Source organism: Epinephelus fuscoguttatus, linkage group LG5 (assembly GCF_011397635.1).
Source record: "Epinephelus fuscoguttatus linkage group LG5, E.fuscoguttatus.final_Chr_v1".
NCBI lineage: Eukaryota > Metazoa > Chordata > Actinopteri > Perciformes > Serranidae > Epinephelus > Epinephelus fuscoguttatus.
The window spans coordinates 35,945,884-35,973,036 of record NC_064756.1 but is presented as its reverse complement, the minus strand read 5'-3'; the positions used below and the strand labels follow the sequence as shown (position 1 = coordinate 35,973,036).

The window sequence follows — 27,153 nt, the reverse complement described above, 5'->3', positions numbered from 1 at the left end:
ATCCTCTTTGATAAGTGTGTGTTACATTAGCATGATACCAAAACAAGGACCTGATTTATTTGAAAGTCTCTCATGCATATCCAGTGGTTAATACACAGTGCACACTGAATGGAAAAAAAGAAAAAAAATAAGATAAAAAGTTTAATGTCAAATTTAGTAGTCTGAGTTGTTTATATTTGTTTATACATTTAGTAATTCTAAGATGAGACCTCTGGTTGAGTACAAATATTTTGCTGTGTTGTCTTGTATAGAAATATAGTGCCACTCAGTGGTTGAAGAAGTCCCTGAATAAAAGAAGCAATGTCACAGTGTAGAAATACTTTGCTACATGTTAAAGTCCTGAATTAGAGGTGCTCCTTAAGTAATAAGACAAAAAATATTAGTATGAACATATACTTGAAGGTTCTATCTAACTTTCAGAAAATCTTTGTCATTAATGACACAGGCAGCTAGTCAACATAGTCTTCTGCAGGGCTAAGTGGGAGTTTCCATCTGAAAAACACTGAGAAGACCACAGATGGACATGCTGTTTAAAGTAGAGATGAAATGGAAAAATGCCTTTTTTTTTTTTTACCCATTTAGATCCCATCCCTGGTCAAATTGCACACCTATTTAACAATATAATAATATTTAACCCCCCCCCCCCCCCCCCCCAAAAAAAATCAATTTCTTCATATTCCTATATATAAATCCAATTGTGTTTTCTTCCTGTTCAACAGTATGGTGATTAAAATAGTTAAATTATTTATTTATTTGCCATTTTTTTGTTAACTGCTGAAACTACAAACAATTTTAGGCCGTAAAAGAAAGGACTGATTTTTGTTTCTACCATTTTTTCCCCCGTTAAAGGTTTTTTTGGGGGGAGTTTTTCCTTATCCGCTGTGAGGGTCAAAAAGACAGAAAGATGCTGTATGCTGTAAAACCCTCTGAGGCAAATTGTGATTTGTGATATTGGGCTTTATAAATAAAATTGAAAGTTGAATTGAATTTTTAATTCTTATTTTACTATTGATTCTCTATTGTAATTGAACCCCCTTTGAAAGCCCCACCCTATTTTACTTTCATTCCGAACACTGTGATGGGATGCCCAAAAAATGTATTCAGCAGGCAGAATTTGTAAAAACTAAACTTGAATGGACCCGCCCATTAATGCACTAGTAACGATAACTTAATGGCATATAATAGTAGAGTCACAGGGGACCTTTTTTGACACTGAGAACCTTAACTTTTATAAGTTTAAGTACATTCATTTAATTATACGTCTGCACTTTCGCTTGAGTAACATAAAGTAAACTGTAGTTTAAATATTCTGCAATTACTATTTGCGCTGCAAGTGCACTTGCGAGTCAAACTCGGGGGCTCATTTTACCCTTTCATCCCCATTCGGTAATTTCCGTGAGAAGCGTACAAGAACGTCATTCGTCGTGATGTCATCCTCGGAGAAACCCACCCCCTTTCTCTTAGGAGAAGACGGTCGGCCATTTTAAGTTTGTCAGTCGTCATTTCACATCGCTACTGTAGGACGGAGAGCGTCAGGACTCAATTTCATCATATTTCTCTTACAACTGTAGTGGAGAATTGCCTACTATGAACTGAAACTCTTCCTAAAATCAAAATCAAGTAGATCCTAGTGAAGTGACGCATAAGCCAGTAGTTTCCAGTGTCGAGTTCTAATTTTTTTGCACCTCAATGTAGCTAGAGGAAATGGCTGTGGAAAGCATGACTGTCCATCCAAACTCCCCAACTACCAACCACGAACACAACAGTCTCCTGACTGACGAAAGGTCGAGTAATTCTACAATCATATTTAAATGAAATTATTTTATTTGTCCTGTGCTTTTACACAAAAAGCCCGGGGTTTCTTTTTCTTTTTCTGTCAGAGGGATTAAACTCGCCTTTTCTGGAAAACGAGTGCAGAGGTAAAGAACGCCATGTTGACACGACACCGCCAACTGGGAGGCCAAATAGCACCTGGGATAACCTTAATTCCCGTGTTTTATTAACGTTACCACAATCAACGATCAATCGACTCAAGCCAACTTGTCTGAAGAAAAAAAAAGACGAGGTCGAAACAGCTGATTAATCATAATTCACCGCCATTGTAGCCAATGCAACGAGTAAAAAGCAACGGTTAACTCCTTACCCATTGTACTGAACTAATTTAATGCGACGTTAATTCAAATATTGGCTGTGTAATGACAATAACTAATGCCGCAGGTGCAAAATATAATCCAAACGACTGTCTTCTGCTAACGATGGGCCTGTTTTCGTCGGGCTAACTTAGCAACATTAGCTTGTAGGCTAATGTTACCAACGAATACAATTGGCATGAGAGCGCGGGTAAGCTAATGGCTAATGTTTTTGCTAATGGTAAATTCACATTGACGTTTGAAATGGTTACATCTTTAAATTAAATTCAGCGTTAGACAATATTGTCGGACCAGCATGATCATTGTTAATCGATCACTATGGGCTATTTAACTATTTAGTAATTCGTTCACATCTATTCGTTCAGTCGGAGTAAACGTTGCAAATTGAAAGCAACTTGTCGCTCATTTAGCTCTAACGTTACGCACTTAAAGTACTACTCGAGTCGTCGTCTTTTTAGCTAAATAATTCTTTTAAGAAAGCTTATTTCAGCTCCAGGTCACTCTTGGATGATTGGGATTTATTCCCCTCAAGTTTTAAAAGTTGGCTATCCTCAAAATATTGATTTTGAAAGGTAACGTTATCGACTTATGTTATCAGTTTTGTTGCTAACGATAGCTCTTAAACGTGTTTGTGCTGCCCTGTGTCAAAGATATTTGTCTTAACATATCACTTTTATTCACAGTCGTGCCCACACTGACTCGTCCCAGACATCCACAAAAGTCCCCAAAACAATGTGTAAAACGTCTGCAAAGCATCCCAGAAGTGTTTCAAGTCAAACACAAACTTCACTTTTTCCACAGTCCCCAGTTGGCAAATGTGCTTTGTGTTTCTCAGCTGGCCCCATTTTATTTCCAAGTCCCACAGATCCCACTAGTGTCCCTAAAAGATTAGGGAAAAACTTTTTCAATGGTTTTGAGTGCAAAATGTGAAGAAACCCTGACACAGTAAGTATTCCCCATTTTAATTATGGCCCTTTGCTTACAGAATTAGTTAAGTTATAGACTCATTCACTGAGCTAATAATGTACCATAATGCATGGTAAATCCTTTAATTCAATCATCCTTAATAGACAAGATTAATCATGTGCTCTGTTGAACTTTCAGAACTTCTCACAGTTGTCTGCTAGTAGGGCATGTTCAGAGATGTTGCCATCAGTTTGGTGTAGTGTGAATGGATATAAATGGAAACTTGTTTGGCATAGTTTACATGGATGACATACTTCACAGACCTGGATTAAATTACACTCAGCTGTACATTGATAGTTGTGTGGGGTTAAATCAATAAATAGATAACAGATTTTCCTCTTGCAGGTCTGTTTAGTTTTTGTTGGTAGACTTATATTAACTAACACATTTACACTGACCTGTTAATTTCTTGGCGGGCATAGAGAAGTTTGAATGGTGTTTGTTTGCATTGTAAGTTTTTCCTCGAACTGGAACATTGTTGGCAGCAGGTGATGTGTGTTGAGTATCTGGACAGGCCAGAGAGGCCATCGGCTTGGGCCTGTGGTAAATCCCAGCCACTCCCCATTCATAAAAACCTGTTTCCATAATACAGTGAAATCCCTGTGCTATTATAGAGAAACCCCCATTGTGTCAGAGGAGTTTTCCTTGTGATGGGTCTGTGTTCCTGACTCTGACAGGTTTCGGTTAACAAGCCAACTTCATAGCACATGTCAGTAGTGAGGTAGAGAAGTGACTTGGCTGTTTAGATGATGCTCCTGAGTTTGCGGTGATTAGATTCAAAGCTGGTAGCTGATGTAAGACAAGAAAAACCTTTGAGTTTAGAAAAATGTTTGAGGCCGTAGATACGTACAAACGGTTTGAAGATTCAAAATTATATTACTTGAATTTATTTGTTTCAGTGAAAGGAGCAGTGTGTAAGATTTAGGGGGATTTAGTGACATCTAGCGCTGAGGATCGCAGAATGTAACCAGCTGAAACTTCTCCCAGTAAAAATTCCTTTAGTTTTCATTGTTCAGGAGGTTTTCACCATGAGCCGAATTATCTGCAGAGGTCTCTTACCTCCAAAACAAATAGACCCAGTGATTAAAACCAGTAAAACACTGGATAAAGTCATTTCATGAAACAAATAAGCGTTTCTCTGACAGTTATTGGCTTGTCACAGACATAGGGCTTGTCCAGCACCTGCTAATGTGTGTTCACCTTTATTCTCTGATTACTTAAGATTTTGATGTTCAGGAGGAGCCGAATTATCAGCCGAGGTCTCTTCCTCTCCAAGGCAAATAAATTTTGTGTTTGAAACTGGTAGCAATGCTAAATAAAGCAGTTACATGTTTAAAAAGAAAAATCTGTTGCTGTATACTACAGTGGCTTGTGGGAGAATGCAAACAGCCCTATCAAGAGCCAGTGTTTGATTTGTCCATTCTGGGCTACTGTAGAAACCTGATGGTGCAATATGGCAAACTCTGTAGACGAGGATCTGTTTGCTATGCAGATATAAATGGCTCATTCTAACGTAACAAAAACGCCAGGATTCTTATTTTAAGGGGATTATACATTAAAGGAAACAATGTTACATTTCTGCCAATATATCCTCCAAAATCCTACACACTGGACCTCTTAATTATTTGGAGGGAAAATGCACAATCTGACACAGCTTTTGTATTGACCCAGTATTGACTGAAATCTGTATATATTCATATTTGTGGAGTAATTTTGTATTAAAAGACAGATGAAATATGGTAAAAGTAGCTGGAAAACTATTTTCAGGGAGAGCCTAGCGAGTTTTGGGTTTCATTTTGGGTTTTGTTCCAGAGCAGAATCAAATAAGGCTAAATGAAAAGACAGATTTTGTTGCCATAGATTGTGTTGTATTACAAACAGCAGATAACAAGATGCTTTGTGTGAAGCAACTCTTAGGTATGCCTGCTCTAAAAAAATCACAAAAAAAAACAAGTTTACCAAATTATTTGGATAACTTTGCTGCATTTAACCTGCCACTCCTTCAGATCTAGAGGAAGATGTTTTTGGGTCAGAGTTCACTAGATAGCGTAGTAGACTTACCTCTCAGAGCAGATCCCCAGTACTTTTAGTCTCCAACTCATAATAGATTGTCTTAAATTAGCAACCTCTATGAGGACATTCCTACAGTGTTCAGATATGATGATTGTCTTGTTTACTTAGAATTTGTTTTCATTTTGTCCAAGGATATTAAGTAATGAGTAGCTGGAGACAAGTTTCTGTAAGTCTGTGTAGTCATGGCTGTGTTGCTCGGCAGATGAACATTTTGTTGGTGACGAAGAGCTGAAGCCCAGATTATTAAGACTGTTTTTTGTGCTCTCCTCAGACAGCTGGCATGCTGAGGATGGGGTGCAGTGTACACATACAGTGTAGCTGACATTTTGCCTCAAAGCAGGTCAACTATACCACCTGCTGTGTCTTACCTCACTGTGTGCTCCTTGTAGAACAGAACCAGGCAGTATTAATATCAGTGAATCCTGTTCACAGGCCTCAGGCCTCAGGCCTTACTCACAGCCTGCTGCAGACAGCACTTGTCAGCCTGCTCTGGGTGTGGGCTTTTGTGTGATAGCCAGGGCCTAATTTTTCAAATAGAGAGTGTAAAAACTTTGTCTCTTCATTGTTATTAAATTTAATCGCAATCTAACCTGTGTCACATTTCATATTATATCTTTGCTAGTGAAAATGGCAGACAAAGCTATGACCAGTCTGACAATGTTAAAAATAAGTGTGGTAATGCTTAGATAGCTGGCCCCCTTTTTTAGAAGATGGTGGCTGGTAGGGAGAGAAAACACAGTGCATGCTAATATTTATGTTTTGCATAAGTATTGCTACTTAAAAGATTTTCCCAAACTGGTTATGTTACCTGCATCATTCATTGCTGTTGAGTTTGCTAAAACAATGCCCTCTTTTCCCCCCTAACTCACCCACAGCCACCAGTCGCTGCAGAAACAGGCCTGCAAGTGATCCATGTCAATTAGGATCTCATGGTTTTGCTCACATTGCCTTATGTGAGGGTCCTGCACAGGCAGCTGACCACAGTAACAGCACATTAGTAATTCTTTGTCTGTCGCTTAATTATTATAGTAGTCCCCTCAGCCTTGACATTGTAGTGGGGTTTGACCTTTTGCATGATGATTCACTGTTCACAGTATTTAAACCTGAAATTATATATGACTTGTAAGACCTGATGTAATGGCTTGTGCTGCAAATATTTTTTAAATCCATGTCTTTCATATGATGTGGTTTAATTCAGTTAGAAAGGTGTCAAGCTGTTTCTGGATGCCTGTGCACAGTTTGTATGATAATATACTGTACATTCAGTATATGCAGAAAGTGGTACAGTCTTCATCTGGTTTATGTCTTGAGCGGTCAGTTTTAGGTGAGTCCCTCATTCTCTAGGTATTTTTATGAATACATTTTGGACTGGGTTCATATGTGACAGTGTTTTTTTGTGGCAGAATGTTTTACTAGCAGTTTAAAAAGGCAAACACCTGTGAGAACTAGAGCTGTTGTCTAAATACACCTTTCAGAGTCACAGTTGCTAAAACAAAAACACAGTCTTGGATAATATGCCCCCCTGACATAAATTACTAATTGCAGGTCACAGTGTGTGTCAGGTCTTCTCTTTAGATACAAAATACACAGCCCTGTAGTGCTGTTTAGTAGACGAAATCTTCCACAGATTGCCCTTCAAGGGAGTTTCCACCCAAAAATCAAAAGTACATTATTTTTCCTGTTACTTGCTATTTATCAGTCTAGATTGTTTTAGTGGGACTTGCTGATTGTTGGAGATATCACCCGTAGAGATGTCTGCCTTCTCTTCAGTATAATGGAACTTTATGTCACTCGGCTTGTGGTGCTTCAAGTGCCAAAGTAATACATTTGAAAATCTCAACAGCAATGTCTCCTTCTAGAAATTATGACACAGTTAATCAAGATACTACACAGATCTTGTTGTGAGAAGTTTAATATATAGCCCAAATTATGCCTCAGGGTCCGATTTGATTTTACAAAAGTAGAAATAATGCAGGGGTGCTGGGTAAGTTGTGAATTCTTTAACTATAGACCCAATGTCAACCTGAACTAACCTCTGCACTCGTTTCATCCGCTACCTTTGAAACAAACCATTAAATGTTTGGTCTTGTGTTTTTCCTTTTTTTTCTCCCCGTGATTTTATAATATATTTATCATTTTTTAATTCATGTCCCAAAATTTAAGATGTGGCTGGAAGACTGAGCCACAGTCCATGACAAAGTTAGATATGTAACTTCCTCGATGTGTGTTCTTTACACATACAGGCCAGAGGATGGAGAGCTGGAGGAGGGCGAGCTGGAAGATGATGGTGGGGATGTGGAGGAAGAGGAGATTGGTGGAGGTACGTCTGCAGCAGGTGGAGGAGGAGGTGGAGATGGCGGTGATGAAGCGGGCGGAGGAGGTGAGGCAGGAGGGGAAGTGGCCGGGGAGAGGCCTCGGCGAAGTAGGGAGCGCCACGCCAGCAGCGACTCAGATGATGAGAGATCCCACCGACGCAAGAGGAAGAGGAAGAAAGAGAGGGAGCGGGAGAGGGAGAAGAGGAGGTCCAAGAAAAAACGCAAATCGAAACACAAAGTGAGACAACTATAAAACTGAAACAGTCCCACCCACTTATTTGCACACTTACGTATTTATCAAAAATATTATCATCTATTTATGTCTGCCACCTTCTGTTTGAATATCTCAATGTTTCGCTCTCTCAGCGTCATGCATCCTCTGATGATGACCACTCGGACTTCAGTGATGACTCTGACTACAGTCCCAGTGAGAAGAGGAAGTACAGAGAGTACAGTCCACAGTACCCCCCTGCAGTAAGTCTAAAGATCTAACCTCCCTCAACCTTGTGTTGTAATCCTGATCAATTTTTATGTTTCCACGCTGGCAACAGTTGTGGCCCAAGGCATCATTTTTTCGGGTTGTCCGATGTCCCATTTCCATGAACACAGTATTTTAAGAATGCCTTGAGGGAATTTCCTCAAATTTGACACAGTTGTCCACTTGGACTCAAGGATGAACTGATTAGATTTTGGTGGCAAGGGCAAGATGTATTTTTCGACCGAAATTTATGAAAAATTCTGGACTGATTTTCGTCCTCTTTTTATGTCAAGTGATTAACCATTTTTATCACAATAGAATACACCCTCAAACAATGAAGCTTACAAATATCAGTGTATTACACAAAAATGGCAAGGACACCATGAATTGTGTCTCATGAAGACCCATAACCCTCCTTGACCACAATTACAAGATTATCACAAAAAGACTTGAATCTGTATTGCCTAAAATGATTAACCCAGACTTAACAGGTTTCTTTAAAAGGCACATATGCTGCTGACAATGTATAGAGACTTAGAAGTACAATAAATTATTTGAAAACCTGCCTCTGTCTTTAGATATGGAAAAGGATTTTTGACAAGGTTAATTGCAATTTCCAAAGATAACTCACCAAACAGTCCTAGATGCAAAACTTAACATGGAACCTCAATGCATCTGTTTTGGGAATGAGATCTGCTGACAGATATCTGGAATAGGATTCATTCCTTAACTAAATTGATTTAAACCAATGTCTCTACTTATTAAATGATATGCCTCATTTTCAATTAGATAAAAAAAAATGATTAATTACTTTAAAATATTTTGCAAAGAAATGCAAACTTCTTCTTTGGAAAAATAAATCACCTCCAACCTTTAAGCTGTCCTTAGATGAAATATCACCATTTTTACCTTTTTTGTAAAGTAAAATCACCTAATTTGTTTAATCGTCTCTAGTCTCATGGGGGTTACGGCAGCTCAAAGAAGGGCGGCTACATGAAGATGGACAAGCAGAGCTATGGTGGCTACGATGACTTTGAAGATGACAACTTTGAGGGAGAAGAAGAGGAGGACATGGGAGATGAAGACTATGATGACTTCACCAAGGAGCTCAACCAGTACCGCAAGGCCAAGGAGGGAGGAGGCAGCCGCGGCGGACGAGGTGAGCCTGTCGTAGACGGGTCAAAGCTGTTGAAGACAAAAAATAGACTTGCTGTATTGCATGCTAAATATTTGCCCAGCTGAAATTTAATCCATTTCTCACTAAGTCTGGAGACAGTGGATGAAGTAGCCAAACTGGGATACACCAGATTGCAGATCGTATACAAGGCCAGATGTTGAAGAAAGGTCCTTTGTCTTTACCAAAACTACATATATGAAAATGTGAAAAAATTTATTTTAGCATTAAATTACAAATTTTAACTGACCTTAAGGAAATATCCCACTGTGTGACAAAAACAGAGCAGATTCACCATTGGCTTGCTGTTAACTCAGTATTCAGTTTCATTTGCACAGAAAGGAACTTATTTGCCTAAAGTTTCTTATCAATTCAAATTCCACAGTTAAGTTACTGCCTCCGTAGCTTACTGTTGTTTGATTTGTCTCTTTTACTCTGCAGGGGGCAAAGGTCGCATGAAAAACCAGAGAGGCCGTGGAGGAATGAGGGGAGGGAGGAGAGGAAGAGGAGGAAGCAGAGGAAGAGGAGGTCGAGGTGGAGGAGGAAAGATGGGAGGAGACAATGATGATGGAGACGGCTATGGAGAAGAAATGGAGGTGAGGTTTTGAATTCAGAATGACACCTATTGTGTATTTGCTTTGGTCACAGTCGGCACAGCTGTTTACATATATTTAATATAGAAACATTCCATCGAACAAAAAACACTTGGACCCGTCAGTTTCCTTCATTGTAGAAATCAAGCCTGTTGGCAGTTTTGGAATAATACACTGAATATCTAGAGTTATCCTGATAAAAAGTTAAAGATCCTGTCATCACCTAGTACTATTGCTGTGTTCTCATTTCCCAAACCAAACCAAAGTATTACTTTTTGGCATCGGCATTGCGCTGTGCACGTGCGCAATTGTGTCATTATAGGATGTGCAATGTCAAGTAACTCAAATGCATCATTTCATGCTGCTTTATACAAAAGGAAAACTCACATGGTTCTCTTTTTCCGCTAAGCCCTCTGCTTTACATGACAAAGTCTGCCGACCTTTGTTACAGGAAGTGACTCTTCTGCTTGTGTCTCCGAAGAAAAGTACTGTAACCATGCGAATGCCGCAGACACAATGGAGCCCATGCTTTTCCGAAGCTATAGTAGTCAGCAGAAAGTGTTTACAATAGCTCAGGTTCCAGCATAACTACTGTGAAAAGGTCCATGTTTTGTGTTTGCTGCACAGAGGGAATATAGCATCTGTTCAATGCAATGTTATCTCGATTTCTCCTTACCATTCTTCACGAGAGTTGCAGGACTGTAAAGGCTTGCACCAAACTGACATCGAAGAACTTGTGGCGATGAAAACCGACTGTTACGTTGCCTCACGTTGCGTGTATCAGCCAAAAATTGCACTGAGTACAGCCAACAGCCAACCAGCATGGACATTCTGCACCTGCATGAAAAGAAAAAACTCCCCATACCAGCAGGTGGTGGTAGTCTGTATTCAACATTCAAAAAAGAAAACTAGTGGACCGACAGGAAAAGATTCAAGATGCTAGTTAGCCAGTTAGCACAATAACAACACAATCTGATGCTCAAAGAGTAAATGATATTTACTGTCAGCTTACTAACCATACCACAAACAGTTACGAACTGTTTCTGCCAAAGAACTTGATAGCTAAAAAAAATAGTCTTAACGAATATTACAAGTTTTTTTAATCTCACGCCTTCTTGACGACTTTGTACTAAATATCACAGAAAAAAAAATCGTAGTGTCAGTTTCTTCGAATATCATGCAGCCCTATTACCTTTTACCGTCTTCACTCTGTGGTCATAATGTCCCAGAAACTTGAGTCTTGCTTAACACACATTTACCTTTTTACACAAAATATATAATTCAGGAAAATAAGATCCATTACTTTTTGTTAGCTGACATTGAAGTTCTGTTCTTTAAAGCCTTAAGTGACGGACGCCCATTAAGTGACACATTTTGAATCTGTATTCACAGTATGGAGATGATGACTATGACAACATGGGGGATGATGACTACGATGACTACTCAAAAGAACTCAATCAGTACAAGAAGTCTAAAGACAGAGGCAGAGGTGAGTTTACACCTCAGGTTGTGTGTGTGTGTGTGTGTGTGTGTGTGTGTGTGTGTGTGTGTGTGTGTGTGTGTGTGTAAGAAAATGTTCATTCAGTTCACCTCCCTTTCGAGCAAGCACAGGCTTACTCTGTGCCTGACAGTGTTAAATATCTATGTTGCCCAGAAATTCACTCTCACACTGTCCTCAATTTCTAAACCAGGAGGTAGAGGTGGCCGCGGGAGAATGAGGGGTAAAGGAGGGCGGGGTATGATCAGAGGAGGAAGGGGTCGAAACCGAGGGAGAGGACGAGGCGACATGGGCAATGATGAGGACAATAACGGGGACATGGACAATGGGGTAAGGCTTTTGTAATTCTGCTATCAGACCAGCCCTTAGTGTCCTGATATTGTAATTGAAATCAAAGCTAATAATTCAAAGTATGTTAATGCAAATTGCCGCTTCACCTCAGTCTAGAGCCCCGGTGTCCCCAGCACAAATTCTTTTATAGTAGTTATTAGATTTGAGGAATTAAATGATCTGAATCTTTCTCTTTCTGTGTTTGTGTCTTTTTGTGTCTATGTATTTTAGGATGGAGGTGTAGGAGGCGATGGACCAGGACCAGGGAGAAGAAATCAGAATGAGAAGCACCAGGATAAAAAAGGAAAGGCCATCTGCAAGTACTACATCGAAGGGAGATGCACCTGGGTGAGATTGCACAAATGTTTGCCGATACAGTTTGGACTGTATAACAGGAAATTTTGCGATTTTGACACTCTTTTTTTTTTTTTCTTTTTTTTTTTTAAAGTTTTCTGGCTGCTTTTCAATGTCTATCTTCATTGAAATAAGTTTTTGTTCATGTTCTTTATGCATTTCGGTTGCTTCTCTAAAGTGCCCATGCTCAAAAGAAATTCATGATCAATTTAGAAAATGTTTAGTTAGTTACATCACAAAAATCTTTTGGGCAAGTTAAAAATTCTGTTCTTTAAAGTTTGGACACGTACATTTTTTTTTATATTTTTTGTGATACCTCAAATGCAAATACAGATTCTTAAAAAAAGGCTTAGTTTTAACGTTGTTTGCAACCCAGTTTTAGTCAGCATATCAAAACAGCTACAAATGGCTCCAGGACCCACCATGGTCTAATGCACTGGATCCCAACTTAGGGGGCAAGTCCAAGGCCTTCTTGATTTTAAGGGGTGTGAGGAAGCTTTAAAAAAATATAGAGTAGACCTGTATCTCAGCATTTTGAAGAAAACTAAATTAAATTGTTTAATTTAATTGTAAACCTGAGGTGTTAATTTTACATTTTCCAGTAGCTCTGTACTGTTACTGCTATGCATTAAATATTATATGGAATATCCATAAAATATGACACCTAAGGGTTTTCAGTTTACCCAGTGGTAGAAAACGGGTCCTTAAAGGAAAAATGTAGGGAACCAGTGGTCTAATACATGGTTAAACTCAAATGCTTTGGAAACATGGCACCAGTGAACTGTAACAAGTAGGCTGATCACAATACTGATAAAACACCTGGAGGCAACATTCTACATTTAATGAGAGCAACAAAACACTATAATGAAGCATGAAGTAAAATAGTTGACATTTTGTTGATTGTTTTATTCTTTTTGGTCTATAAGTTATCTAAAGGCAGTTTTCACAAACATGTCAGTCTTGAGACACAGGTTTCATTATGACCCTTTCCACTCACCAGGGGGAGCACTGCAACTTCAGCCATGACATTGAGCTGCCCAAGAAGAAGGAGCTGTGCAAATTCTATATTACTGGATTTTGTGCCCGAGCCGACCACTGTCCCTACATGCATGATATCCTTCACTACTGACCACACTGAGAGACTCTCTATTTGTACAGTTTCATCAGCCAAATTCCAGGAGACTGAAAATGTGATAGGTTTGCACTAATTTCAGAGAATGGAGTCACTCTCAATTTTCTGTTTTTTTTTTTCTATGAGTGTTCTTCCTTGACTCAAATGTTACGTGAATTTCCCTGTAAGCTGTTTCACACCACAGGGAACTGTGTCAATGGCGACGAATGCATGTTCTCCCATGATGCCCTCAGTGATGACACCCAGGACCTGCTTAATAAGGTAAGGTCCTCTGACACTGATCCCATTCTCTCAGCTACCTGTTTAGCTCTAGCTGTTAACTCTGTAACTCTGTCTTTCAAAGGTCTGAAAAATGTTTTCTATGAGTTTTGGACGTATGTTCAGGTTCTCTAAAATTTTTAAAAGTAATAAGGTAATTTTTTTTAAATTATACAACTTGCTGGGCGAAATTGTTTACTAACAGAAACTATTTTGATTTTGTAAATGCCTTGAGAAAATATTTCAGCTATTAAGTCATTGGTTGATGTTTTCTAGATGCTGGCAGAGGATGCAGAGGCTGGAGCTGAGGATGAGAAGGAGGTGGAGGAGCTGAAGAAGCAGGGGATCAACCCTCTCCCTAAACCTCCTCCTGGAGTTGGCCTCCTCCCTACCCCCCCTCGGCCTGTTCCTGTAGACACCAACACAGGGCCTGGGGATTTCACAGGACCAGTGACAAGTGACTTTGGGGGTCTTCCTGGACCTAACCAGGGACCCATTGTTAGCAAAGGTCCCCCAGGACCAGGGCCTATTCCTGGGCCTAACCCCTGTGCTGTTCCCCCTGTCCATGGCCCTGATGGAAGTCCCTTCCAAGGTGGGCCCCCAAATCCCAGTGTACCTCCTCCCCACATGGGCCCTCCACCTCCTTGTGGTGGAGGGGGAGGTAGCGCAGGGAAGAAGATCCCCTCATTGTTTGAGATTAAAGTTCAGCCAACGGGACAGCTGGCTCAGAAACTGGCTGTCAGGTAAGAAATCAGAAAACAAACTTAAAGAATAAAAGAGAAACTCTTCCTCCTTTCTCCCTGAATGTCTCTTTGATATCCAGTCTGTTAATCCTAACTCCTACTCTTCCTCCTCCATCAGGGGCCAAACTCCCAGCAGCACCCAGGGTCAGCCTGCAGCACCTGGAACCCAAGGGGCCCCTGGTGCCCCTCCTCCGTGCTTCCCTGCTCCCCCAGGCATGATGCCCCCTGACATGCAGAACATGGGCCCCAACCTTGGGATGAACCCCAACATGGGTCCAGGCGGACCGCCCATGATGGGAGGATTTGTATCTGGTGACGGTCCTCCACATGGAAGTGCTATGCCTCCAGGTCCGCCTCCAGGTGGAGGAAACTTCTTCAACAACTTCTTCAATCAGCAGGATGGTATGCAGATGGAGGGAGTGGTGCAGGAAGGTGAGAGTGACTGTCAATAATCAACCTGAATGATTTAAAACTGAAAGAATAAGTACCAACTTAGATTTGGATGAGTGAGTTGATTGATACACAGTATTCTTTAGGTTGACAGTTGCAAGGTTTTTTTTTTTAACACTTGGTTTTCCATCTCAGGTGACAGCTACCAGGGTTTTGCTGGCATGGATGAGAGAGGAGGGAATGTTGGGAATCAGTCTGGTGGCCAAGAAGGCTCTGCTAATGGAGCATCAGTCAATCAGGGAGGGATGTCTGTGCCTGACTTCCTCCCTCCAGCGCAGCGCGTCCTGTTCATGAGGATCCAACAGAAGCAGCAAGAAGAAGAGGAGAGAGCTCGTAGGATGGCCGAGGGAGGAGCAGAGAAGAGCAGAGACACAGAAGGTAGAGGGAAAAAACATCTGCACCTGTTTGTGTATAAATCAATAATTCCTTTATAATAGTGAGTTGTAGTCCTCCTTTGCATAATCTTTTTGTCCTTTCACTTGAAAATGTCCTTCTTCATAGCCCATAACCCTTCATGGCTAAAACACTGTACATTTAGAGAGAGCCTTCAAGAAAGGTTGTCTAAAAATAGAAAAATACTCTTGACCTCTGTTGACACAATCAGGCTCAATCCCAATACACTACTTGCCCCTCAAGGCTTATGGGTGGTTAAGGAGTACGGTGTTACGATTATTGTTTGGATAGAGGGATAGGGCGAAGTGTTAGGGCTACACAGCCCTCCAAACAGCAGACCTGCCAACCTGTATGCATTTTGCGTACCAGGCACGCATTTTGACATCAAAGTACGCTGGTACGATTTGATGCTCTAAAAGTACGCCTATCACTCGATCGCGCATTTCGCCGGTTTCAGTGTATTTGTCTATGCAAGATGTCACTCAAGTTGATACCCGGTGAATATGGGCGCGTAGGCGGAACGAAAAGATTTCAGCCAATCAGATTGCTGCATATTGCACACACACACACACACACCCCCTCCCATCCACGGCTGACTAAGAAAGATGTGCTTGATTCAGTTCCATCCAGTTACAGACAGTGCACTGTCGCCCTCACCGTCAAGATAGATAAACCCTCTTCGCCCACACCTCTGGGTAGTCCTCAGTGATGACTCTATCAGTTCAAACAACACTGACAGGTAAAATGATGTAAGAAATGCAAAAATTGAGAGCTTTGAGAGCTTCTGTCTGTAAGTAGTTAGCTTCTGTCTGTAAACAGTTAACTTTAGCTTGTGTCTATTAGAGCTAGCTTCTATCTTAGCAGTTAGCTTCTGTCTGTAAACAGTTAACTACAATCTTATAGCAGTTAGCTTCTGTCTGTTAGCAGTTAACTTTAGCTTGTGTCTATTAGAGCTAGCTTCTGTCTTAGCAGTTAGCAGTTAGCTTCTGTCTGTAAACAGTTAACTACAGTCTCATAGCAGTTAGCTGCTGTCTGTTAGCAGTTAGCTCTTATTAGCTCCTCACCGTCAGCTCAGACCGGAATTACCGTGTGTTCAGTCCGGTAGATGGTATCACCTTCTCACGCCCGTTTAAGAAATCTCACTCCACCGCCAAGTCCTTTTTTATTTATTTTTTTACGCCCTCTAGTGTGTGTGTGTGTGTGTGTGTGCGCGGACACGTGTGTGTGCGCGCCCAACGGGGCCAAACTCCGCCGTGCGCGATGCAGAGAGCAGGGGAGGATTGTAAACGCGTGACCATGTAGAGACAGAAATGACACGCTGTCTGTAAATAAGATAAATAACATAAGGCTATTTAGTTTGTTTAATGAAAGGACAAGGTATAGACCTGTTCTATAGGAAAGGTTACCTTAAGTGACTTCATTGTGATCTGGCACTTTATAGAAAATAAAATTAAATAAAATTAACTTGACCTTCATAAAGGGTGCCCCCTAATAAAATGGTAGGGCAAACACTGAAGTAAACAGTGTCAAAGTCGGCTGTCGTCGATACATTGCTGGTGAGAATTGTACCAAGGTAAGCAAATTGCAGACAAATTTACATTCAACTGTGTAATGAAACCATGTGCCCTGCCTGAATAACTATAACGCACTTATGATAAAAAGACTTTTTGTTTGATGAGTCTGCTGAATTTCTATAAGAAAAAAACAAGGCAATAAGAAGAGAGTAGTTCTAATAGGTGTCGTACTACACAAGAACATGATGAGGAATGCTAATGTAATGCACTTGTCTATGATCTATTATCTATTTCTGTATGAAATTGCATGAAAATAGGATTTTGCCATGTGATGTGTCAAAATTTTCTCGGGGGAGAACCCCCCGAATCCCACTTGAAATCTTTCTTTTTGTCACAACAGGACATATTATTGTATTTTTTAAGCAGATGATCAATACTACCATCAGATTGATAAAATTGACCTTGATCTGCGCCATAAAACAAATATTGGGCGTCTATGGACGTATGTGGGGCTTAGGCCTATAGATATGAATATGTAAACGTACGCTCGTTTCTTCTGTTTGCCACATGTGCATATTGACTTTTATGGTAAAAAAAAAAAAAAAAAAAAAGTGCCGCCGTGTCCACATATGTTCATGACCACGCATGAGTGTCTGGTAAGATGGTACTCATAACCTTTCTTCAAGGTTAGCAGGTCTGAAACAGGGGTTTTTCAGAGGCACATGCTAAACCAAATGTGATGAAAAATTATCGGCAAGATGGCTGTATAATAGTAAACCCACTGTATTTACTTTGTTAGTAGAGGTTTAGAAATTACGACCATCGTTTAACTTAGTTTTATGTCATTTCAATGTATTATGGTCCTTTTCTGTATAACAACCATTATAAAAGAAATTGTTAGTGTGTCTATGTCTCCATAGTTAATTAGATAGATAGCTAACATTACATTGTCATTGCTGATTCGTGCATGACAGACACGTTTTGACATATATGTCTATGTGGCATTACCCCCTTTTAAGGCATATGAAGCACAAATTCAACTTGAGTCCAGCAGCAGAGTTGCTGTACTTGTTACTACTCCTCTAATATCAGTGCAGACTGGCAAGGTAGGAGCAAGGGTTGCTAAAGGGTTTCCTACAGAGCACCGATAGTGGCCTGGTAATGAAGCAGCGTTCTTTTTTATATGATGGCTTGTTTGATCGATTGAAATGGTGAAGCTTTAATTGTGAACCAATCGCGAAGGTCCATGCTTTCTCCAGATAAATGGCAAATGTCATTTTGATAATACAATTATTCTTATAGTCATGTCTCTTCCTGTAAACGGCATCAATGAAGATGATGATACTGATGACGTATCATTGTCTTGAAGGGTTTTCCCATCACATAGGGGAAGATTTTAACCTCTAGTCTTTATAACTCTGTTCCGTGGGGCAAAAGGGTTTGCAAAAATAAGAAATGGGATTTGGCCTTGGTGTCAGTAGTTACAGACCAACTTTCATACCATTTTGATGGTCATTGTTGTCTTTTGGTAATTCAGTGGCCTAGTTCACAGTAATAATGCGCATATTTGGCAGTTAATAGAATAAAAAGCATAATAAATGTTTCACTGCTGTGACTATCAGAAGTTTCCACAATGTAAAAGTGATACCATTTAAAAGTTTTACTCTGACTCCTTTCCCAGTTTCCCAGCAGTCATCAGAAACCTCAGATATGTTGCCTTTAAAGAGGCTTAATCAATTTGGTGTAAAATACATCAAATTGGGTTTTTGTTTCACTTAACAAACTATGACTTCTAGAGCTAACACCTAAACATGTCTGTCCTTCTTTCTTAGGTGACTCAGGGAACTGGTACTCCAGTGAGGATGAGGATGGTGGTGGTAGCGTCACCTCCATCTTAAAGACACTCCGTCAGCAGACCCAGGTTCCTCAAAAATCTGATGGCCCCCCGAGCGATCCTCGCCTTCAGAAGGCCTCTCCCGCCAATGCTCCAGCTCGGCCAGCAGACCCCCGCTTGGCACGGGACCCACGCCTAGCACGTGCTACAGATTTGGCCCAAATCTCGGACTCCACCCACTCCTTACCACCTATATCCTCCTCTGGACCGCCTGCAGACCCCAGGTTAGCCCGGCTAGCTGCTGCTGTCTCAGCAGGATCCACCTCCCATTTGCCTCCTGCTCCTAAACAAGAGACTCCTCTGGTCTACAAGCCCCCGCCGCTTACAACCCCGGCAGCAGAGGAGGAGGAAACAGAGCGGGTTTTACGGGACAAGCCGGTGCCAGTTCCCCTGGACCCGCTCATGGGTATGGCTCTGAGAGACCCACGAACGCAGCTGCAGCAGTTCAGCCACATCAAGAAGGATATTGTTCTCCACATGCCGGCCTTTGCCAAAACCATCACCTGGTCGCCTGAGGATCTCCTTCCACTCCCTATCCCCAAGCAGGACCTCCTTCCACTCCCACCAGGAATCCCTCCTGTCTCCTCCATAGACCCACGTCTGTCCCGCACTCAGCAGCCTCTCCAGACGTCACTCTCTCACTCACAGCCTCCTCCTGTTCAGCCTTCCCCCTCCTTGGACCCTCCTGCTCCTTCCTCATCCACCTCCTCCCTCCCTGACTTTGAGCTGCTGTCTCGTATCCTGAAAACTGTCAATTCCAGCCCGTCCCAGACTCCTTCCCCACCTCTCTTACCGCCACCTATTGCCCCTATGTCGCTGCTGGGTCCACCTCCCTCCATGCCTCCGCCACCTGCAGAAAAGCCTGTTGACCCTCGTGTGTCTCGTAAAGGACCCACAGACCCCCGTCTCCAGCCTCAGAAGTCAGCACTGAAGCAACCATCAGACCCTGTGCCTCCCCCTGTCTCCTCTACCTCTCCAGCACCAACATCTAGCTCCTCCCCCCCTACCATTGTCCCCTACGACCCAAGGCTGCTCTCCTCCGGTGGGGCAGGCCGTGGTGTGGGAGCCGGGGCACCAGGGGGAACCAGTGTGCTGAGCAGCATTAGTCTGTATGATCCCCGGACTAACAAACCAGGCAGCCCTGGTACCAGCAGTGGCGCTAACAACTCCCCCAACTCAGCCAGCACAGAGTCCAAACCCAGTGACCCCCCAGCGAGTAAACCTAAATCCAAGGAACCCCTTTTTGTTCGGAAATCTGCACTGGACCAACCAGAGCCAGAAAAAAGTGGAGAGCAAGGAACTGACCGATACAACAGCTATAACAGGCCCCGGCCCAAGCCTGCACCTTCGCCTAACTCCACGGCCCAGGGAGGGCCTGCTGCAGCCGCCGCTGGGGGTCCAGGTGCTCCTGGAGCTGCTGGGGATCAGGGGCCCACAGGTGTCCACAATCTCCCAGTGTCCTCTTTATTTGGTGTGGTGAAGCAGGTGGCCAAGACCGGTGGGACGGGAAGCCCCTTTGGAGGCAACAGTCCTGTACAGTCTGACCAGGCAACCACAGAGCAGGACAACGCCTCGCTGAAGGACGTTTTTAAAGGCTTTGACCCCACGGCCTCACCCTTCTGCCAGTGACACCCCCTCCTGCCACCATTGAACCCTAAAGTCCATCATGTGGTTGGCCAATGGTTTGTTTTAACATCTTTTGGACACTGAATATATCAGTGAAAAGGAGAATGAAAAGTGCACTGAGGCAGCTGCCTGTGAGACTGGTTCAGACGACAAAACTTAAGTGAACAAACTTACGTCACATGACATATTTTCACACACTCACTCAAACACACACTTTATCACAGTGTTGTTGCAGATACAGATTCTATTAAAGATTCTGGGGTTATGGGAAGGGTTTAAAGTTAAATCTCTAAATCTCTATTTTAAACAAACTTATTGATGTATAAATAAATGTATTCTCTTCATCTCAGTGCTTAATGAAAACAATTATTCAGACAGCAGCAAAAACACATTTATATGGAACGAACGTTTTAGCTTTCACATCTTTTTTCATCATCCTCCTCCTCATTTCCAAAATGTTCTCCTCACCTTCAAACTGGTTGATGCGCTTGTCTGTATTTTTGGGGCTATCAAAATTGGCAGCAGATAAAAAAAGATGGGATAGATCTCAGTTATTTCCAAACTAAATATTTTTCATTTGTGGTGTTTTTGTGACTAAATGAACAGCACTGAGGCAACACTTTGGCCTTTTAGAAACTAATGACCCTTGATGTCACTTCTTTTGCACATCTTTAATCCCTGTGCAAACTTTTAAGTTTTGTCAAAAATGATGACTCCCCATGTCACATTTGCTGCAGACTGCAAATACCTGAACTTAAATCTATATTCTGCTTTTTTTTAGTATTTATTTTTCTACTTCTTTGCACTGTCAGTTTGTCTTCTAAAGGCTGTATTAAAGTTTTTAATGTCTGTAGCCTCTAGCTGTTCAAATACTGTGTCATTTTAGGTATTTAGCTCTTACCCTATCAAGGTAACTTTGCTGGTACAGGAAGTGACGTGATCTTTCAGTACTCTCTAACCACTACGCCACTGTTGTTCCTTTTTGCTCAGTTTTACCCTTTAGCAGTCCTGTTGCTCATGTGTCATGTGAACATTTTTGTTTCTTATTTCTGTAAAAATTGAGAGTCTACAGTTCATGAAAAGCAGCTTCTGTAGCTTTAAAAGAATACTTCACCTGCAGAATAACCACTTTATCAATGACTCACCGCATGTTACCTTGAATTTATGAAGAAAATGTTTTTCTTCTTTTCTTCTGTCTCCACGGTAAACAAAGACTTTTTAAAAAAAGGTGACCGTCATTGATGAATTGAAGTAAACAGGGACCATGTGTAACAACAACAGGACTATATCAGAACATCCATTTACAAACTCTTACACAATCCATGCAGTATAATTCATGTCTCACTTATGCAATTGTATGCTCAGTATTTTACAAGCACATGCAGTTTTGCTAAAGCATTATGATTTCAAACACGTCAGTATAAACAGTCGTGCACGGCTGAGTAGGGAGTTACTCATAGGGTTAAGTGTTTTAAATCATACAGCGAAACTGCATGTGTTTGGGAAGCACTGATCATACAACTGAATAAATGAGACTTGGAATATACTGTACGAGTTGTGTGAGAGTTTGTAAACAAATGTTTTGGTATAGTTTTACTGTTGTTGAAGGTAGCCCGTTTATTTCAATTGATGAAAAATGTTTTTTGGTTTCTCCTTTTGCTATGGAGGCATGGAGAAAAACAAACATTTCTCACTTATTCAAATCATCATGTGGTGAGTAATTGTTTTACAAATTATCATTTTGTGGGTGAAGTTTTCTTTTAAGAGCGAGGAGATGGAAAAGAGACCTTGCTGGTCAACAGATGACAAATGCATCTCTCTCCAGTGGCAGATTTTAGCTAGATGATGGTCAGCCATAGTAAGTAGCAGGGAAAATTGCGTTTTTTTTTCTCTGCTGAAAGGATGATTTAATGAAAGGTTCAGCCTGTAAATAGTCAGCCTCAGTTTTTTTTTTCACATTAATAAGATGAGCACACTTTCATTCACTGATTGAGACTTTGCAATCTAGCCTTTAGCTTTTTTGTTCTTATTAATTGTTGTGTTAAGAATGGATAGGACTGCAGATTTCTGAGAGTGGTCAGTGGAATAGAATAATTTGCAGCCTCACAGCATCAATTTAAGCTGTTGGCTTTCTAAGTTGCTGACAGTGTGACAATCATAAAATAGACTTGGACCTAAAATTAAATTAATGCATGAATCTTGCATTGACCTTTGCAGATTCTCCCTCTGCTGTCAGTCTGAGCTCTGAATAAAGAGAACCATGTTGTTTAAATGTCACATTTTAACATGACCTGTGTTAAAAAAAAAAACCCCACACAGACTGAACATGGTGTTTCTCTCTCGGGCTTGCAGCTAAAGAAGCGCACACTTCTTGGTGGAAATGTACATTTGGGATGGATTGACAGTTTGGATGAGTGTTAAGAACTTTTCTTCAGAACCTTCCTTCATACTTTGTTTTTTTGATTTTCTGCCCCTTAATATAAACGGTTGAAGTCAGAAGTCAAGTGCAGCATCTGAATCAGTTGAGGATAAGGAGTTGCTACTGTTTTGCCTGATTTCATTGTTAATCTTTAAGCGCAAAGTTTCTGAAAGGTGTCAGGATTGTCGTTGACCGTCTTGTGTATAAATGTTGATCATTTTAATTTATTTTTTTTTATACTTGGGTAAATATACTTCCTCACTCGACATTTTTTGAACAGAATAATTTTATATGTCAGGAATATGTGATTGCCGCACACCTCAGTGGGACATAGGCAGCCTATAATACAGTGAAAGAAGAAAGGTATTTTTTTATTTGGTTTTGTGTGTAAAGATTCAAACTAAAAACAGATCCACTATTGCTCCCTCCTGTCAGGCCATGAACAAGCCTGTTAGGAGGCTGAGTGTCAGCCATAATAAGCGTGAAAGTTATTGTTGATTTGTTCTTTCCTTATGGCTTTGTTGTTTCGTAAGATTTTTTTCTTGCTCTGTACATTTGACCAGTATCCTGTCTTTGGAGGAGTGGAGTTTTCTAACTGTACACTGTAGGTGAGGTTGTTAAAGTATTTAAATAAAGTTGATACGTGATCAACCAGTTAAAACTCTATTTTCCGTATTTTTATTGCTTGAGTTGATTCTTTTGACCAGTTTATATTTACAAAGCCATTTAAAAGCCAATCAAAAAGGATAGACATGGTCTCTCCTCTGGTGTCATCCTCAAACTAAACATCCCATTTTTCCCTAATTGCAGACAGAATTTAAGAAGTTGTTTCTATCTTTAATCTGTTTATCCATTCTCATCCATTTATTTACTGCCAGGTTGCGGGGGCAGCAGGCTTAGCAAGGTAGTCCAGATGCCCCTCCCCCCAGCAACATTTTCCAGTTCCTCCTGGGGGATCTAGAGCAGGGTTGCTGGTAAAATATGCAAGTGGCTGCTTGATTTGCTGTTCTCACCAGCCAAATAAAAAATAATAGTAATCTATTGAGTGGCTGGTAGATTTTGGAATCCATCAGCCACAGTGGCAGGTGGACAAAAAAAAGTTATTTCCAACCCTGATCCCAAGGCATTTCCAGGCCAGATGAGAAATATAATCCCTCCAGTGTGTTCTGGGTCTGCCCCGGGGCCTCTTACCAATTGGACGGGCCCGGAAAACCTCTAATGGGAGGCGCCCATAAAGCATCCAACTCAGATGCCCGAACCACCTCAACTGGCCCCTTTCGTTGCAAAGAAGCAACGACACTATTCCAACCTCCCTCTACATGTCTGAGCTCCTCACTCTATCTGTGAGCCATCATCTTCTAAAAGCAAAGATGCAACTCTGAGGTCCCCAAACTGGACCTTTTCCTCCCGCTGGCTGTACCTTGAGATCCTGTCCATGAATATCACAAACAGAATCTGTGACAAGGAGCCTTGGTGGAGGCCAGCACCCACTGAAAACGTGTTTGACTTTGTGCCGAGTATGTGGACACAGCTCTCACTTTTGTTAAACAAGCAAAGGATGGCTCGTAGCAACAACTCTGGTACCTTGTATTCCCTCAGTAACCCCCACAGCACTGTAGTAAGTAGTAAGCTTTCTCCAAGCCCACAAAGCACATGTAGACTGGACGGGGAAACTCCCACGATCCCTCCAGTAGCCCTGCAAGGGTGAAGAGCTGGTCCACTGTTCCAGAGCAAGGACAGAATCCACATTGTTCCTCCTGAATCAGAGGTTAAACAGTCTGTTAGAGCCTCCTTTCCAGCACCCTTGAGTAGTACATTTACATCTTTTATCCATAAAACAATTTTCTGTTCTGGTGTATAACAAGTGTTAACAGCCTCTTAATGGCTGTAGACTTATACGGTTTATATTTACACTCTTGACTGTAGAAGCAGTTAAAGATGTAAAAGCTGTTATGTCTGTCATCATAGCAAGCCATGTAAAAGCCCTTTTGTTTAATTTTGTTCCCCTGTCATCTTTCAATGGGATTGTGTAGCACTCATTTTCCTGTGTTTTCTGAATGCAACACTGCTTATTTTAAGCTACTTCAAGAACCAGACGGGTGGAGTTTAGTAAATCAGGACTTATTCAGGCAGGCTGACGCCATCGTCACTTAACTGACCTTTCTTTCCTGTGACTATTTAAATTTTCATTCTCTTGTTCTGTTGTTCTGTCATTTGTGTGGTTCTCCTGTCAAATCAGAATCCCAAATCTCTCCATTTTTCACAAGGAGGCATGTTGCTGTTTGCGGATATTGTTCCTTTTCTGTCGTCAGGCCTCCAGCAATTGACGACTCTTGGCTCAGCCTCCGTGGATCTGGATCGCCACCCCAGCAGCACTCGGCCTGTTTCCTGGTGAGCTACGATCCTTTTAGTGACTCACTTCCTGCTCCCATCCCATCCTGCATCACTGGCTCCAGGAAGACAAACTATTCATCCAGTACCTCAAAGGTTTCCTGTCACACACACAAACATGTTCACAGTTAGGCGGTGTAACAGACTCCGTAGCATCCTCATCCAGCAGTGAATCGTCGGTAGTTCTACTGGCTAGGTCACTGACACAGGAACCATCTTCAGACTAAGTTGGAATAGGCAGGTACTTTACAGGTATGATAAGATTCCTCTGAACTACTTTCTCCTGGCATGACGCACATCCCCTGATCTGGGAATATTTGTGTTATCCTGTGTTTCTACAATGGTGTCTACATTTACATGCACAAAAATATTCCGGGTTTTGCCCTTATTTAGAAAAGACACTACGTATGTTCCTTCTAAGCTGTTTACATTGCTAAAGAAAATGATTCTTTCACTCATATTCCCATTCATACACAGCCATGTATATTCTAATTAATGTGTCCTAACATGTCATTGGACTGACTAAAAGCAGATTGGGCTGGATGGGACTATATCATCTCAAGTTGCAACATTGAATTTTACTGCACCGCCACTACAACGCTGTTTAACGAAAACTCACCATCTTTACAATAAAGCAACATCAAGACCTTGAGGCTTTTTAAAACAAGTTTGAAGTGAATCTGGTCACCTTGCTAGGAGTACATTCAATTTAAAATGTGTCATGTCCTGTTGCCAGTAGGTGGCGCTATATGTAAAAATTGGCATGTAGACATTATCAGGCCGATAACCAAATAAAATTTGACCATGCACAGTCAAGTTGCAAAGCACTGTTTTGTAGCAAAACATGGAAATTTGATACCTTGCCATGGCCACACTGTTTGATGAAAACTCAAGCTTTTAACATTCTTTATCTTGGTGGTCTTTGAATGGCAAAGACCAAACTTAAGTTGATAAAGTTAAATCTCTAGGAGGAGTTTGTTGAAGTATCACCTATGAAAATGGGAAATAACACTTAAATCAAAATGGCTGACTTCCTGTTGAGTTTAGGGTATTGCTCTTTTTTTTTCTTAAGTGTTGGGATGTTAAATGTGACGCCCAATTTCCGTTCATAGGTGAAATGCACCGCTGGGGCTAATTTGTTGAAATTTTGTAGGAGGCGCTAATGAGTCATTTTGTCACACCCGAGCACGAAACCTTTAAAATATCACGTCTCTCACCAGTTCTGATGCTGTGCAAAGTTTCATGAGCTATCAAGCACCGTTAGCCCGTCAAAATGCAATTCATTTGCATGAATAGTGATAATTCCTTGCATTACAAAAGGCGCAAGGACCCTGAATGTTACTGCCCATATTTACTATTTTCTTACACTGTTTCCTTCCAGGTGTTTTCCCTAACTCCCTGAAACACAGATGAGCTGTGTGTTCACTGTATCATTTATCAGTAATCTGCTTAGCTCTCTGTTCAGGGAGGCTACCTGTGGTGAGTGTATATATAGAAGATCTGATCCTCTTACAGGATGACTTCAGCTGGGATTTGGAGATTGACGGCCTGTCAGCTGCAGTGCTCTTTCCGCGCTTGTGGGGGCGTCATGTGTGATTACCGACATTAACGGTTGGGCTGAACCATCCTTCAGTTTCCATTCAAAAGATGTGCTATGTCTCTCTCTGCTTGTTTGTGTCTGTCTGACTCATTATTCTGGGAGTCACTGCTTCATAAATGACATTAGGGTTAAGGAAATAATGGGTATTTATTCCACCCCGAGGACTGGCAATTACTATTAAAGACCTTTTTTGCTCACAAACAATTAAACATTTAACAACAGCTCAGTTAACGCCATCATCTGCGTCAAACAGAAAATAAAAGTTAAGTAGCCATTGTTTTACTGTGATGCCCACGGTGTGGTGCCCACGCTTTCCAATCTGGGAGTCTGTCTGTCTGTCACTGTGAGTTGCTTGTTGTAAGCTGCTCCAGATAACTGCGTCTGTTTAAAAGCCAAAAATGTACAAATATGAAATTCCTGCCTCTCATTCCCGCTCCGTCTTTGTTTCATCATGTTGGGAGACAGTTGAGCAAAAGATGTGACTTTCAAAATCCTGTGAAACTGAAGAATCCACTCATAGGTTGGCTAAAAATACATCTGATGTTGCTTTTATGCTGTACAATACCTACACAGTATTCAAGCCGTTTTATCATCCTGTTTACTGGACTAGTAGGAACTATGTGTGCTCGAGCTGACATCCCAGCAGATAAAACCCCATATACATCACTGTGTTGTGACTTGATAGTTGTTATATCAGGTGGACATGCATGTGGCTCGGGACAACATCAAATGTCAGCGGTTTGCTTCGTCAGCTAACCTGATTAGTAATTTGAGTGACTGATGAGATCTTTGTCATGAAGTC

At 41.3% G+C, this 27,153-nt stretch overlaps 1 protein-coding gene across 1 annotated transcript; it reads left to right on the top strand.

The window, feature by feature from the left end:
* Nucleotides 1-1,465: 1,465 nt before the first annotated feature.
* On the top strand, nt 1,466-23,021 carry zc3h4 (zinc finger CCCH-type containing 4). The gene is made up of 14 exons (XM_049576114.1): nt 1,466-1,784; nt 7,433-7,742; nt 7,871-7,978; nt 8,937-9,141; nt 9,598-9,752; nt 11,142-11,238; nt 11,441-11,577; nt 11,809-11,925; nt 12,932-13,043; nt 13,215-13,324; nt 13,598-14,064; nt 14,183-14,496; nt 14,650-14,892; nt 18,254-23,021. Exons 1-14 carry the CDS (start codon nt 1,705-1,707, stop codon nt 19,942-19,944), a joined length of 4,146 nt encoding a protein of 1,381 aa, XP_049432071.1. The 5' UTR covers nt 1,466-1,704; the 3' UTR covers nt 19,945-23,021.
* The last annotated feature ends 4,132 nt before the right edge of the window (nt 23,022-27,153 follow it).

Excerpts from the sequence above, each read along its gene's own strand:
- zc3h4 (XM_049576114.1), top strand. The coding sequence starts at position 1,705 with ATGGCTGTGGAAAGCATGACTGTCCATCCAAACTCCCCAACTACCAAC. Across the intron at positions 1,785-7,432 it reads AGTCTCCTGACTGACGAAAG|GCCAGAGGATGGAGAGCTGG; the intron begins GTCGAGTAATTC and ends TTACACATACAG. Across the intron at positions 13,044-13,214 it reads CCACTGTCCCTACATGCATG|GTGAATTTCCCTGTAAGCTG; the intron begins ATATCCTTCACT and ends CTCAAATGTTAC.